Source organism: Pollachius pollachius (assembly GCF_949987615.1).
Source record: "Pollachius pollachius genome assembly, chromosome: 5".
Taxonomy (NCBI): Eukaryota; Metazoa; Chordata; class Actinopteri; order Gadiformes; family Gadidae; genus Pollachius; species Pollachius pollachius.
The window spans coordinates 8,500,155-8,514,070 of NC_136938.1; the positions used below are offsets into that span (position 1 = coordinate 8,500,155).

A 13,916-nucleotide genomic window follows, 5' to 3' on the forward strand; every position below is an offset into this window, starting at 1 on the left:
AATAAGCCGGAAGCCAGGAGGCAGTAGCCAGCTGCCAGAAGCCAACAATATCCGGTCTGGATAACATGGAATCAAACAGAGTGAGAAGTTTACTGGAATAAAATTCTCTGGTCGGTAAGTAAAGATTATAATACACGTAATATGTTGTACTATGATACTACTGCATGATGTAGCTACATGATGTAATTTTCAAAACTATAAGAGTAGGTAGTTACATGATGTCATATAGATGATATTTACAACACTATGATGTTTGTATGGAGCTAACGTTACATGATGTGATAATGATAATGTAACGAATTAATGAATATATGATAATTAACAACACTAGGGTGGTATTTATGACTCTATGGTGTTTGTTGCTACAAACAAAAAAGTCATCACAAAAGAAATGTCTACGTTTGTGTTTACTGTTGTCTCTTTTCTCTTCCTGTCTCTTCGCTGTCTGGTAACAGTACATGTTTTACTCTTTTTAAAGTGAGACTCAAACAGTGATTTGTCTCAACACTGTATGAATGATTGGACAATAAAACGTTCATAGATATATCTGTTACAATGCATTGAATCCCCCTTCAACCTTTAATCAAACAGTTTGTCAAATTATTCTAATTATCCAATAATCTCAATGGGTTACGTATACCCTTCGAAAACCTTTTTGTTTCCTATTTAAACGGTGTCGTTTTCTATTCAAACGGATTAGTGTCTTATTACAACTTCATGGTTTTCTATTAAAAGTATTGTTTAATGTTGAAACCAATCATTAAACAATACTCATCCAAAGACAATTGTGTTGGATATAAGAGAAGGGATAGGAGGGTCTGTACACTGTTTTAATGCTCTAGAAGTAGATTTATTTACAAACAGGCAACGTTTCGACCGATAGGGATCTTCATCAGGCATTGAGAACAATGGGTGAGACGACTTATATGACCCAAAAGGGGAACCTGTCTAATAAACAGGGCGTACCCAAAAAGTGATGAATGGCACAACATGCACCGGAAGGCACAGGCTTACATGCATTGCATAAAACCACAAGAGTCAATGACACATCAAGGAAAGATAAATAAAGAAAAATAATAATAATATAAAATATAAAGAAAGATAATAAAGAACAAATAATATAAACTGTATTCATCACTATAAGCAATTTTTTAGAACAAAATACACATTGATACATTCCTCATATATAAGTCGAGTAATTTCCATCAGGTAGTGGAGGGGAAAAACTGCAGAGCTTTATCAGGTGGCTAGTCTGCTGTAACAATCAGATTAGATACGTTGGGTGAGTGTTTAAGGCCAAAACGGGAGGGCTGTCTGAATGAAGCGTCTTTCAGAGATGGATCATGGATTATGTTGAAACCAATTTTTTTTTATATGAATGTGTTTCTCTGTATTCTTGATTATAGGTGAAACTCATTTGAAACTCAGACCGCTGACCCCTGTAACCATGACCACCACTGGGGGTGTGAGAGGTGTGTGTACTACATTTTAGATTTCAGTTATGTTGCTTGGTTTTATCCCTAGTAACTAATATACTTTCTAATCAACCGGGGATCCAGTTGTTAATTCACTCAATATTGAATTAATTTAGACATTTACATACATACTGTGACTGTGATGATTACCAGGCTGTAGCGATGATTAACGACTGACTGTATCGATGATTAAGGACAGACTCAAACTGTGATAGTGGAACGTAGCTATGATAAAGAACAGAATGTTACTTTGCTGAGGACAGGTGATCTAATTGTGTGTGTGTGTGTGTGTGTGTGTGTGGGGCGCTAGGTCGAGCCCATGTCCTTGTCCGAGGCCCAGGCGATGGCATGGAGACAGACAAGCAGGCGGTCAGTCTGGAGGTTCCCACCGAGCGCGTGTCCACGCCCCCTCCCCTGGAGACGCTTGTCCTGAAGCCGGCTAGCCCCCTGCGGCCCGCCCCTCCCCCACCCGGGGTGCTCCACCTGGGCCAGGTGAGCCGGGCAGCGTGCGCCGAGGTGGAAGTGGTGAGGATTCTGGTTCCCAGAAGCGCCATCAGCCACAACTGCCGTGTGGCCCCTCCTCCAGAAGGGTCGGAGGAGCGGCGGTCCCCGTCGCCCCCCCCTCCGGCGGACGACCGCAGTGCTGCCGAGGAGAAGCTGAAGAACTCGGAGCGCCGCCTGCTGCAGGAGAAAGAGGGGCTGATTAACCAGCTCAGAGTACAGACTGAGGTAACCAGCACTCACTAGTACTAACTTCCTTCCACACACTCATCTGGGATCGAGACACTTTGTTAAAGCAGAACTTCTGGGGAGAAAGTCATTCACACGAGTGAATGAAGCTTTCAGAAGGAGATTTGAAAAAGTGTTTTTCTCCATTGGCAGTCTTGATTTTGAAATCTTTACAGACACTATTTTATTGATTATGGCTGAGTTTACTGCGGCTGCCCGAAAATCCCCGCCTTCAGCAACAGGATTTGTTAAAGAATATAGAGCAAATAAGTCGTCCTCCATCAGACTTAAGATGTGAATCTAAATTCCGATTTGCAAGACTAACAACAAATTAACTACCTAACTACCTACCTTACTAGTACTAAATAAGTATCACTAACTACCACAAACTAAATAATCTTACTCTTCTAACTTTAGCTACATTGATCTAGCTATAACTACCTCGAACTAGCTCTTACTGGTGTTCTGTATGTTCTGCAGGTGAACCGTGAGCTGAAGCGCCTCCTAGTGGCGTCTGTAGGGGATGACCTGCAGTACCAGTTTGAGAGGGCTTCCCGGGAGAAGAACCACCTGGTGCTGGAGAACGAGGCGCTGACGGGGGCTCTAAGGGGCACAGCAGAGCAGCTGGAGAGGATGAGCATCCAGGGCGACGTGTGGAGGAGCAAGTTCCTGGCCTCCAGGTAAGGCTGTGCAATCTGTCCCATTTTGATTTGATATTTGGGTCAAACGATCTCCAAACTAATATAATCAATTGGAAACGATATATATTTATTTTTAAGTTCTCATAGACAGTTTTTTGGGAGAGAAATTCTGGATAAATGCTTCATGTTTTCAAACTCAAAAATAATCATAAAAATAATTGTGATTTCAATATTGACAAAATAATGTTGATAATGATTTTTTTCCATAATCAATCATGCCTACGTCCAGGTCTCTCATTGGTTCAGAGGCTCAAGGCCATGATATACCAAAATAGTTGACTTAAGTGACGTGTGTGTGTGCTGTTTGTTTAATGACACGAGTGGCGCGCTGTGTGTGGTTCAGGGTGATGGCGGATGAGCTGACCAATAGCAGAGCAGCGTTGCAGCGTCAGAACCGAGAGGCCCAGGGCGCCATCCAGGATCTGCTGTCAGAGAGGGACGACTTCTCCAGGGGCATGGTGCTCACACACGGGTACCTACATACCTTCTTCTATATCCCTATCTCTATTTCTACCTCTATCCTACTATCTATACCTCTAGCCATACTTCTGTCATACCTCCATATGTTATGGAATTCTCTTTATTCTATGATGTATGTTATCGTAGGTCTTGTACATTATTTGTATGTTTTATATTTTGAATGTACGGTATTGTAACCCAGGTGTCTGGAGGAACTGCTGGTTTCCCTGCAGTGGGGCCGGCAGCAGACCTACTACCCCAGCACACAGGGCCTCACCGTGGGCGAGCTGGCCTCTGCCAACCAGAAGCTGGCCCACTCCATCAGCGGCCACCTGCTGGGCAATGTGGGGAAGAGCAGCGGAGCGAGCGCCACTGCTCACATCTGCAACACACCCGCGGAGAAAATGGCTGAGAAGGTCATTTGGCATATATTTATGATGTGTATACATCTTTATCGCTCTAGTCTGGACAGGGTAGACATGAAAACAGAGTTTTGAAAGCAACGACGTGGTCTGCGATTGTTGCGTTGCTGTCAAGTCCTTCTACAAACAGCCACTGACAACCTTATGCCAGTGACTCGCATCTTAGGTATATAGGCTATAGTCATCTTAGGATAGTACTTTCCTGTAGTATCTCTGCATATTTATCAATGCCCAGTTCTCTGTCTGTTTTCCTTTTTGTTTTGGCAACTTTATACTAATTTCTTATCCTCAAAAGCAGTTTCACTCTGTCTGAACCAAAAGGTCTCCTTTGTGACATGATCATAATGTTTGGCTTCGATCAATTTATGATGTTTCTTGTTAAGCTGCTCACGGCACAATGGTGCAGGGCTGGTTGGGGGGGGGTTGACAGTGAAACTTTTTCTCTGTCCACCATGAAGTTAACACAAAACATAACCTCCACATGGTAGGTCCATTACTGAACCCGTTTCTCCTCCTCCTCCTAGGTGTTGAAGACTCTGGCCCCTGTCTCCCCCCCAAACAGTGAAGAGGAGCCCTCCTTCTCTGACTCCGCCCCAACCAGCTTCCTGGCCAATCAGAAGAGCATCGGGAGGTTCCATCCGTACACACGATACGAGAACATCACGTTTAACTGCTGCGAGCGGTGCTCTGGAGACATCATCGTGCTCTAGTCCCCTGACCTCCCAGCAGATCTAGTTCATTCCAGATGCCATTCAGAATGCAGCAATGAACTCTGGGAACTATGGTTTTACTAGGTGATGTGTGGAAAGGCAGTCGGTTCCGAGGCCTATTTACTAACTCGTCAGCTCCGTAAATATCATGTTACTATGATGGTAATTTAAGTTCAGCATTTTATAAACGCGTTATCCTTTTTTATTTGATCCTGGTCAAGATCGCTGGTCTATTTTAACTGGCCGCAGATTAGCAGTGTAGTACTCAGTTGAAAACGCTTTTACCTACCAGGGAAACATAAAAAAGCATATAAAATTGAATTGGTCATATTCAAATTACTTAAACGTATCAACACAGCAAGGCAATACAAATGTGAAAGAAATGTGCTAATCCTACATGTTTGTATTGCCTTTTTTCCAGTACATTTCTAATAATGAGGAGCGTGTGCATTTCTTTCGGTCGCTTTTTCTTCTCTTGGAGGTCAGGACGGAGATCCTGGAGCTCAACTTGGATCTCAAACAGTCTTCCAGACGACCATGGCACTGCCGCTTGTGTGTTTATGCAGTATTTTTTATTTATGACAGTTTTATTTGCATTTCAAACGTATTTCAAAGTTGTATGTATATTGGTTGAGGCCAGGTGTTGTATGATGCATATTGAGGTTTGTCTTCAGGTAATTTATTGGAACTTAATTTGAGTGATCCTGCACCAACAGTATTGTATACTTTGATCTGCTAATGTTCTACTCGATGATTAGTATCTGATTTGGGTCTCAAACCACAATAAACCAGGTTTCTATCCTTTTATATCCTCTATTTACTTTGATAAACTACACCATTTGCAAACTATCTTTTGTCTTTTACATTCGTATTCAAATAGCGCTTCATTCACATGTTCCTACGATGGATTTATAATTCCACCCAGCAGTGCATAGATTGTTTTATTCAAAATGGATTCTGATCACAACAAGCTTGGAACTAGAAGACCTTGTCCATCCTCAGTTCAATATAGAACACATATGTCCTAGAACAGAGTGAGGGACAGTAGAACAGACTGGGAACAATAATGTCCAGGTCTATGACCAACTCTAGAGGTCTTTAGTCCTGCTGATACCACGGTGTCCGCGTCTTGTCAGTCCTCCTTCTTTCCTCTGTCGTGCTGTTCTGGGACGATCGTATCCTGGTAAAAGGCTGTTTATACTCTCTCTCCCAGGGCATCCCCACCCCCTTGCCAGTTACCCCCCGGTCCTGACCACCTCTCCCAGCACCCCAAGGCTCACGAGCCGAACCCTGACGGTCTCTCTGGTCCCTCTGGGGGTATCTGTCTCCACGGTCCCTGGCTGCGGTTCCTCCCCTTCCACTCTGCTTGTTTTCCTGGTAGAACCCATCGTGTTTCCTCTTGGGGACGAAGGCGAGTGCCTGCTCCCAGCTGCCTGTGTCCTTGATGGTCAGCAGGATGCGGATCATCTGGTCCAGCGTAAGGGTCTTGGCCCCGATCTCCCAGCGGAGGAACTGGTCCAGTGGGAGGCGCGCTGTTGCCATCTGCAGCCGCTTAGCGGTGGCAAAGGACCGTCCCGTTTGGATTGAGCGGTCCACCATCGCACCGACCACATACACCTTGGACGGGTCGAAGGTCCGCAGGACGTTGGGGGAGTCAGCTGTGAGGTAGACAAGCTGTTCCCGAGGAAACACGTCCACATGGCGCTGGGGTGTCTCCGTGATGAGGAGGCGGTCCCAGGCGTCCTCGCCGTAGCGCTTGACCAGCTGCTGCCGGTAGCCCCCTTCTGGCTGCAGGTTACAGAGGTGGAGGTGGAAGGGGTCCAGGGACCGGCGGTTGCAACTTTCCACCTCCAACATCTGGGACACGGAGTTCGTCAACTCCTGCGGGGTCATGTGCGCCTCGTAGCTCATGTCGAATACTAGCGGCTGACCAAAGCTCATGGCCTGGGCGCCGCGCCAGCCCAGCAGACGGTCGAGCCAGTGATCGCGGTACTGCATCAAGAACGAGTTCTTGATGGGCGGTCGGTTTTCTAAGGTCTCGGGGAACTCGGCCAATCTCTGCTCCCTCTCAGCCCTCTTCTTCTCTTGCTTCTCCTTGCTTTTGTTCTTGTGGCCCTCCCGGATGGCTAGGAATTTTAGGTACTTCTTCTTGGAAGACTTGGTTGTGAGTTCTGCTAACGTCTGGACATCCTGGTCCGTTATCTTGTCTGGAACCAGCTTCCCAGCCTGGCGCCACATGGAGACCAGCTCCCGAGTCGCCGCCAGCACGCAGCCGCTTGGAGAATCTGTCGAGTCCCCTTTCTTCACCTGCTCTTTATCGTCCTCAATGCTTTCATCCGCTGCTGTCTGGGACATCATCACAGACTTCCACAAGTCCAAATCTATTTTGTCCCCCTGGTCCGGCTGGGATGCATCTGTCCTTAGGAAACGCCCAGAGCTGAAGCTGCGGGAAGAGCAGACTTGTCCAGTAGGAAAGATCCCACTGGAAAAATGTCGAGTCCCAGAAACACTCCATAGCCTCCATAATTCAACAGATACCCGTCTGGAGAATAGTCGCATCATTTCTAATAGCAATGATTGGCTGCTCTTCTCCCGTCTACAGAGATGAACCACACATCCTTTTAATAATCATTAATGATACGAAGACAACCTTACATCTCTTCCAACGTCGCACACCAGCCTGGTTCCACGCCAGGTTTTATTTATGATAATAAGAGTAAGCGCAAGATCCGAATGTTGAGCAGATTGATAGGAGGTCACGTTGTCAACTGGAGTCACACTACATTTTGCCGCAGTGACCGGGAAACAAGTCTCAATGGTTCCGTACGAGCGTGGTGAAAGGTCTTTGGTGACTATGATTGACCGGATTTTTTCCAATTCTAAAAATATATATATTATCCTATTGTTATAAGATGTGTTTTATGTGTTTTTAGTAATTTATTTTGTATGATTTTATTTGTATTCTTTATTTCTTTATGGAACTATTTCAAGGATAACCTTACAAAGCGCAGCACCTGTGGGGAAGGTGACGTATTTCCGCCTCCGACCAAAACAAGGAGGAGTGTCTTCTGCTCATCCCTCCATGATTCTCCACTTGTCCCTACCGCTCTTTCCCAAGTATCATGAGTTTGTTTCTGCCCAAGTTGTCGAGTAAAGAGGAGGTCGACGGGGCGATCAAAGGAGTCGCCGAGAAGGTGCTGGTGCTGAGGTTCGGGAGAGACGAGGACTCCTCGTGCCTTCAGCTGGACGAGATTGTGAGGATGATGATTATGATGCACAATTTATTGTTGATCAATATAACATGTAACTCAGTGGAAATCATTATATACTGTTTAGTAATTCATCAGGAACTTTCTGGAGTTCCCCCACCTCCTCAAACTTTGTATATAAAACATATTTACTAGTCAGTCTGGGGTTAGACAGCAGAGAGACAGGTCATTAAGGAGCAGGTCAGGGTTAGACAGCAGAGAGACGGGTCATTAAGGAGCAGGTCAGGGTTAGACAGCAGAGAGACGGGTCATTAAGGAGCAGGTCAGGGTTATACAGCAGAGAGACGGGTCATTAAGGAGCAGGTCAGGGTTAGACAGCAGAGAGACGGGTCATTAAGGAGCAGGTCAGGGCCAGACAGCAGAGAGACGGGTCATTAAGGAGCAGGTTAGGGTTAGACAGCAGAGAGACGGGTCATTAAGGAGCAGGTCAGGGTTATACAGCAGAGAGACGGGTCATTAAGGAGCAGGTCAGGGTTAGACAGCAGAGAGACGGGTCATTAAGGAGCAGGTTAGGACATTCATTCTAGGATTCCTTCAGGTAGGCGGACCACATTGGAATTCAAACCCAGGAACCTACAGCTGGGAATCGCCTAATACACTCCACTATTCTTCTCCCATATTCATGTCATGTTTGCATGCTTTCACTCATTCCTAGTTGTCTAAAACGGCTCACAACCTGAGCAACATGGCTTCCATATACATCGTGGATGTGGACAAAGTCCCGGTCTACACCCGATACTTTGACATCAGCTACATCCCCTCCACTGTCTTCTTCTTCAACGGACAACATATGAAGGTGGATTATGGGTGAGTGGTCATATTAATTGTAGATTCTAACCGTTTTGTTTCTTGACTCAACCTTTTCTTAGAACTGAAAATCTGCTTTATATATTTTTTTGGGGGGATTCTCCAGGTCTCCAGATCACACCAAGTTTGTGGGCAGCTTCAAGACCAAGGAGGACTTCTTGGACCTTGTCGAGGTCATCTACAGAGGAGCAATGCGGGGCAAGATGATGATCAAGAGTCCCATCGACCCCCAGAACATCCCCAAGTTTGACCTCCTGTACCACGGGATATAACACCCCCTATATGACTACTGACCTCCAGGGCTAACGTACGACGTCTGCAGGACTCGTCGCAGGAGGAGACACACCAAGACTTAACTCTCCTGACTCTGACACTCAAAAGTCTTTGAACTCTGTCGCCATGGAAACTGCTCATGGGGCTTTGATGAAAACTACTGTTTGCACTCACACAAAGTTATCCTGGTATTTTTTATGGTGATTTTCTCAAAGTTGTTACAATATATATCCTAAAAATACATGTTTACAAAAGTTCTTATGCATTTCTTGTGTAATATTACTAGTTGTAGACACATATTATAGATATATTATCCTTGCTTGAAAGGGTACATAAATTCTAGTATTTATGTTCCAGTATTAGCTTTTATCCTAGTTAACATAGGAGACATTGCAGTATATGGTGGAGTCAGAGGGTGTCGCTGTTTCATTCAACACGGACTAGAGCCATTGAGGTTATTCTAATCTGGGGGAACCTTTATGGCCGGAACGTTTGTAATGTACTTTAAAGCGAGGCGGACTCTCGTAGGCAGCGCACAGTCAGCGACCTTCCACAGCATGATTTAATAATATAAACTTTATCTTTTATATAGTCTCTTTGCTGCATGTTATAATATGTGACATAGTTGACATGCTATGATAGAGGACTCCATGTTTATAGGACGTGCTTATTTCAGGTGAACAATGGTGTCTATATTAAAGAACTCCATCAGCTGCTGGCGGACGCAAGGACTACAAGGTAGGAATATATAATGTATAATATATCAAGTATAATATTTAATGATTCTAAAAACTAGAATAAATCCCATCAAATATAATGCATAAAATTTAATCGAATAGTCAGTGAACGGTACACCACACGTGTTTACGTGTATCTCTGGTATTATAGTGATATGATGTATAGAGTAAGAGCTGTATTTTTGCAATGCTGTTTGATCAGTAATTATTTATAAAAGAAATGTGGAAACGTCTCTTGTTATTTCTTCAAGGTTGTATTCAGAGTCACATGAGAATCCTGTTTGCTGGAATTAAAACCTATGACGTTCCTCCAGACTACAGCGGTAATTTTATGTTTAATTTAATAATTTGACATTTCCTTACTTCAACATACATATTGTATGCATACACATCACAAGTATAGAGGGGTCAGAATAGAGGACTATTTGATCGTCGGGTCGCTAGGGACAGATCCCTACCAATGTCAGGAAACAGGTGAAATGTCCCATAACAAAAATCCCGATCAAGACGAAAATATATTTATAGACAATGTGTTCAAATAACATCTCTGTCCCCTTCAAAGCAATACGACAGATCTGCCAAATTGGCTATCCCTTGGATCATCTGGTCTGAAAAAGCCAATAAAACTCTTCAACAACACATAATTGTATTCTATAACCTTATTGAATCTGTAACATTAGGGAAAACAAAATAGAACTATTATTCCCCTCCATTTCCATACAGTCGAATGATATTTAATTAACTCATATATTCATTCATATCCACATACGTACATCTATATCTATTCATAGACAAACTGTTAGACTGAGACTATTTAAATTATTTATTGATAAACTCTACATATTAATATTTATCGACACTGTTTATATATTCACTCAATCACTCTTTCAGAGATCCAGGGCATATAAAGCTGCTCAGTGTTTTACTTTATTTTATTTTTTTCTTCTTTATATTTGTACCTTTACCTCTCCCGTTTTTCATTCTCACTGCTGTTGTTGCTATGATACCAGCATTTTCTTCTGCAATTTCGAAAGGTTTTATCTTCACTGACCTTATATAAAATGTTCTGTATGAATCGCTACAGAGTGTAGAGCTTCTCTCTAACAACTGGTATATCTGCTCCCTGAAGACGTGGTCCTGCCAGACAAACCCAAACTGAAGTTCCTCAACAAGGTTCCCAACTTCAAGAAGGCCAAGAAGGAGAAGAAGAAGCTGAGAGACATCCAGGGTCCAGCCCAGGCAGCGAACACCTTCACTGTAGGGAGCTACGCTATCGTGGTAGGTTCACTATTATTTCGTGATAGGTCCACCACACACCTACTAGATGTGTGTGCTGCGTATGAATAACTAGTTGAATCTGTGTCTTGGGGCGCTATCATTTCTCTTTCAATTGAAATGTTGTCTTCTTATTAATTCCATGTTAAATCTCATGCACTACTGTAATGCTTACTATTGTGTCTTATCAAATAAATCGTCAATATACTGGGACATAATGTTCAACAGGCCCTGGGAGGCGGATACATCCACTGGGGTCACATAGAGATGATCCGTCTGACCATCAACCGAAAGATGGACGTCCGCAACACCTTCGCCAAGTGGCGCATCAATGCGCCCTACAAGCCCATCACCCGCAAAGGCCTGGGCCAGCGCATGGGCGGGGGCAAGGGCGCCATCGACCACTACGTCACCCCCGTGCGCTGCGGCCGGCTGATTGTTGAGGTGGGGGGCCGCATAGAGCTGGGGGAGGTGGAGCCCATCCTCGTTGAAGTGGCCAAGAAGCTGCCGTTCCCAGCCAGGGTGAGTGAGGCGCCACCGTCCACGGGACCACCCTGTTCTGTAGTGATAGTACTTTTCACTATTAAAAGGTGAATTAGTAGGCTACCATTAACTCTTTTTAGTCTTATCATTACTTTTTAGTAATCTCATTATTACTATTAACTAGTTATTAGTCCAAAGGGGTGGTGTTTTCAGGTGTAGTAAAGGGGGGGTGTTTTCAGGTGTTGTAAAGGGTGGGTGTTTTCAGGTGTAGTAAAGGGGTGATGTGTTTTGGGTGTAGTAAAGGGGTGGTGTGTTTCTGGTGTAGTAACGGGGTGGTGTAGTAAAGGGGTGTTGTGTTTTGGGTGTAGTAAAGGGCTGGTGTGTTTCTGGTGTAGTAACGGGGTGGTGTCGTAAAGGGGTGGTGTGTTTCGGGTGTAGTAACGGGGTGGTGTCTTAAAGGGGTGGTGTGTTTCGGGTGTAGTAAAGGGGTGGTGTGTTTCTGGTGTAGTAACGGGGTGGTGTAGTAAAGGGGTGGTGTGTTTTGGGTGTAGTAACGGGGTGGTGTCGTAAAGGGGTGGTGTGTTTCGGGTGTAGTAAAGGGGTGCTGGGTTTCAGGTGTAGTAAAGGAGTGGTGTGTTTCGGGTGTAGTAAACCGGCGGTGTATTTCAGGTGGTGAGCCGGGAGAGTCTGGCCGCCATGCACGCAGCGCAGGAGGAGAAGGCGCAGAACAACCAGAACCCCTGGACCTTCCGCGAGGTCGCCCAGGGCAACATGTTGGGCATCCGGAAGGTTCTGAGCCCCTTGGACCTCCACAACCACGGGCGCTTCACCGGGAAGTTCCACTTGCCTGGCCGGGTCTGATGCCCCCATGGTTCAATGTGTAATGTTACGGTTGAATAAGAGTACCACTGTGTGGAAAGTTCACGTCTCAGAAGATTAAATGTGTTTATAAGATCTCCCTCTTTCTCTTCATTTGAGATGTTGTTACAGATGTTGTCTTATGATCATGTGGTGCTATTCATTGAACTTTAGGAATTGGAAGAACACCTCCAGCCATAATAAATTAGAATAACTTGAGCTATATATAATATATTAGAGCAATAACTCCATCCATAAATGATCAATAAGAAAAATATCCAGCTTTAAATAATCAATGGGAACAATAGCTCCATAATCAATAATAACAATACCTCCAGGTCGTAAACCACTAGAAGAGTGATCATAGCTATAAATAAGAACAATAATTCCTATTCATAATCAACCTTACTTTCATAAAATAATGAGAGAGAAGGGAGGAAACATCAGGCAGGCCATAATGAAAAGAGAAATGTACATGTTGGGGCCATTTTACTTTATTTGACTCATTTAAATGAATGAGGAATGCCTCCATCTGGTGTTCACCAGAGGTAGCGACAAAGGCCATTATAATTAGGGCGGTTATTGCACGCAGGTGTGTAAAACGAACAGTGAATGCTAAAAGAGCGCACAGACTTTTACTGCTCCAAAAAAACTTAGATTTTTGAGTATACAATCCACACAATTTACCGGACAGACTGCGGTCAACTTCGACAGGCCATGTGGGTGTAGTGACAAAGGAAACTGGAAGCAAGTAAGAAACCCGACGGCATAAAGGCAAGCACCAAACCAAAGAAGCTACTAACATAATATATTTTTTTGAATACAATATACAGTATTTATTATGATATTGTATATGATATAGTACATGATTTATTTTGTATTATATTTGGATATTTTACATTAGAATATATACAATATATATTTTAGGTTCATGATATTTATTCAGTCTTTAGGGAGGTTTTGCTTAACAAGGCAAAATCTAACATATAGGGAAGAGTGGGGTAATTTGTGCCAAGGGGCAAGTAGTGCCACCCCTGTTTTCTAGAAAACCATAGAAGAAGTTGGTCATGTGACCACATATTTTTGAAGGGGCTTGAGAGGTAAGCACATTTAAAATCAAAAAACTTTTTTTTGCCCTCAAAAGTAAAATTTTTATGATTAAGGTTTTTTGATTGCTGTGTTTGAACAATTATATACAACTTTGATAACAGTTCACACATGTTTTAGTGCTTTAGAAAGCTACAGCATTAGTCCATACAGTTAGCATGATGCTTGCTCAAAACAGCTGGGGGATGCATTTTTTTCAAAATGGTGGGTCTGGGGTAATTTGTGCCAAAGGGCCTGGGTTAAGTTGTGCCAGTGGCACAATTTACCCCAATTTATGATTTTTCTACTATATATTACTTTATTGTATTTTATTGTTATTGTATTCTTACATTTGATCACTAAAACTATGTGATATTCTTAGACCATCATGCCACGTAAATACAAATGGAAGACAGACAGGGTTTCAACTCCTCTTGAGGAGTTGGAGAGAGCAGTGAAAGAGGTGCAAGAGGGGAAGGACCATACGCCAGGTTGGAAAGGAGATGAAGATCTGCAGGATGACCATAAAAAGATGTGTGATGAATCTGCTCACTTGGGTTGTGTCTCCAGAAGTCATTCTTCCCTTGACAAAAGCCACAGAAAGAAAGAACAGAATTGTAAAAAAGAAATTG

General features: G+C 43.7%; 4 protein-coding genes across 5 annotated transcripts; 3 read left to right on the plus strand and 1 right to left on the minus strand.

Annotated features, from left to right (window-relative positions):
* The first annotated feature begins 49 nt into the window (after positions 1-49).
* blzf1 (basic leucine zipper nuclear factor 1) lies at positions 50-5,303 on the plus strand. Of its 2 annotated transcripts, none has more exons than XM_079736135.1 (7): positions 50-115; positions 1,419-1,472; positions 1,786-2,204; positions 2,685-2,884; positions 3,249-3,377; positions 3,567-3,780; positions 4,311-5,303. In XM_079736135.1, the coding sequence occupies exons 2-7, from the start codon at positions 1,448-1,450 to the stop codon at positions 4,494-4,496; spliced, it is 1,173 nt and encodes a 390-aa protein (XP_079592261.1). In that variant the 5' UTR covers positions 50-115; positions 1,419-1,447; the 3' UTR covers positions 4,497-5,303. The 2 variants fall into 2 exon arrangements, with proteins under 2 accessions (XP_079592261.1, XP_079592260.1); XM_079736134.1 differs by having other exon boundaries at positions 52-114; positions 1,407-1,472.
* Positions 5,304-5,594: 291 nt separating this feature from the next.
* Positions 5,595-7,232, minus strand: trmt10c (tRNA methyltransferase 10C, mitochondrial RNase P subunit; the record flags this gene model as incomplete). Its single annotated transcript, XM_079736474.1, has 1 exon — positions 5,595-7,232. Exon 1 carries the CDS (start codon positions 7,056-7,058, stop codon positions 5,595-5,597), a length of 1,464 nt encoding a protein of 487 aa, XP_079592600.1. The 5' UTR covers positions 7,059-7,232.
* A 373-nt stretch (positions 7,233-7,605) lies between these two features.
* On the plus strand, positions 7,606-9,102 carry txnl4b (thioredoxin-like 4B). The gene is made up of 3 exons (XM_079737090.1): positions 7,606-7,750; positions 8,421-8,572; positions 8,679-9,102. The coding sequence occupies exons 1-3, from the start codon at positions 7,619-7,621 to the stop codon at positions 8,842-8,844; spliced, it is 450 nt and encodes a 149-aa protein (XP_079593216.1). The 5' UTR covers positions 7,606-7,618; the 3' UTR covers positions 8,845-9,102.
* A 268-nt stretch (positions 9,103-9,370) lies between these two features.
* mrpl16 (mitochondrial ribosomal protein L16) lies at positions 9,371-12,266 on the plus strand. Its single transcript, XM_079737214.1, has 5 exons — positions 9,371-9,583; positions 9,834-9,905; positions 10,712-10,860; positions 11,086-11,379; positions 12,010-12,266. Exons 1-5 carry the CDS (start codon positions 9,529-9,531, stop codon positions 12,199-12,201), a joined length of 762 nt encoding a protein of 253 aa, XP_079593340.1. The 5' UTR covers positions 9,371-9,528; the 3' UTR covers positions 12,202-12,266.
* The last annotated feature ends 1,650 nt before the right edge of the window (positions 12,267-13,916 follow it).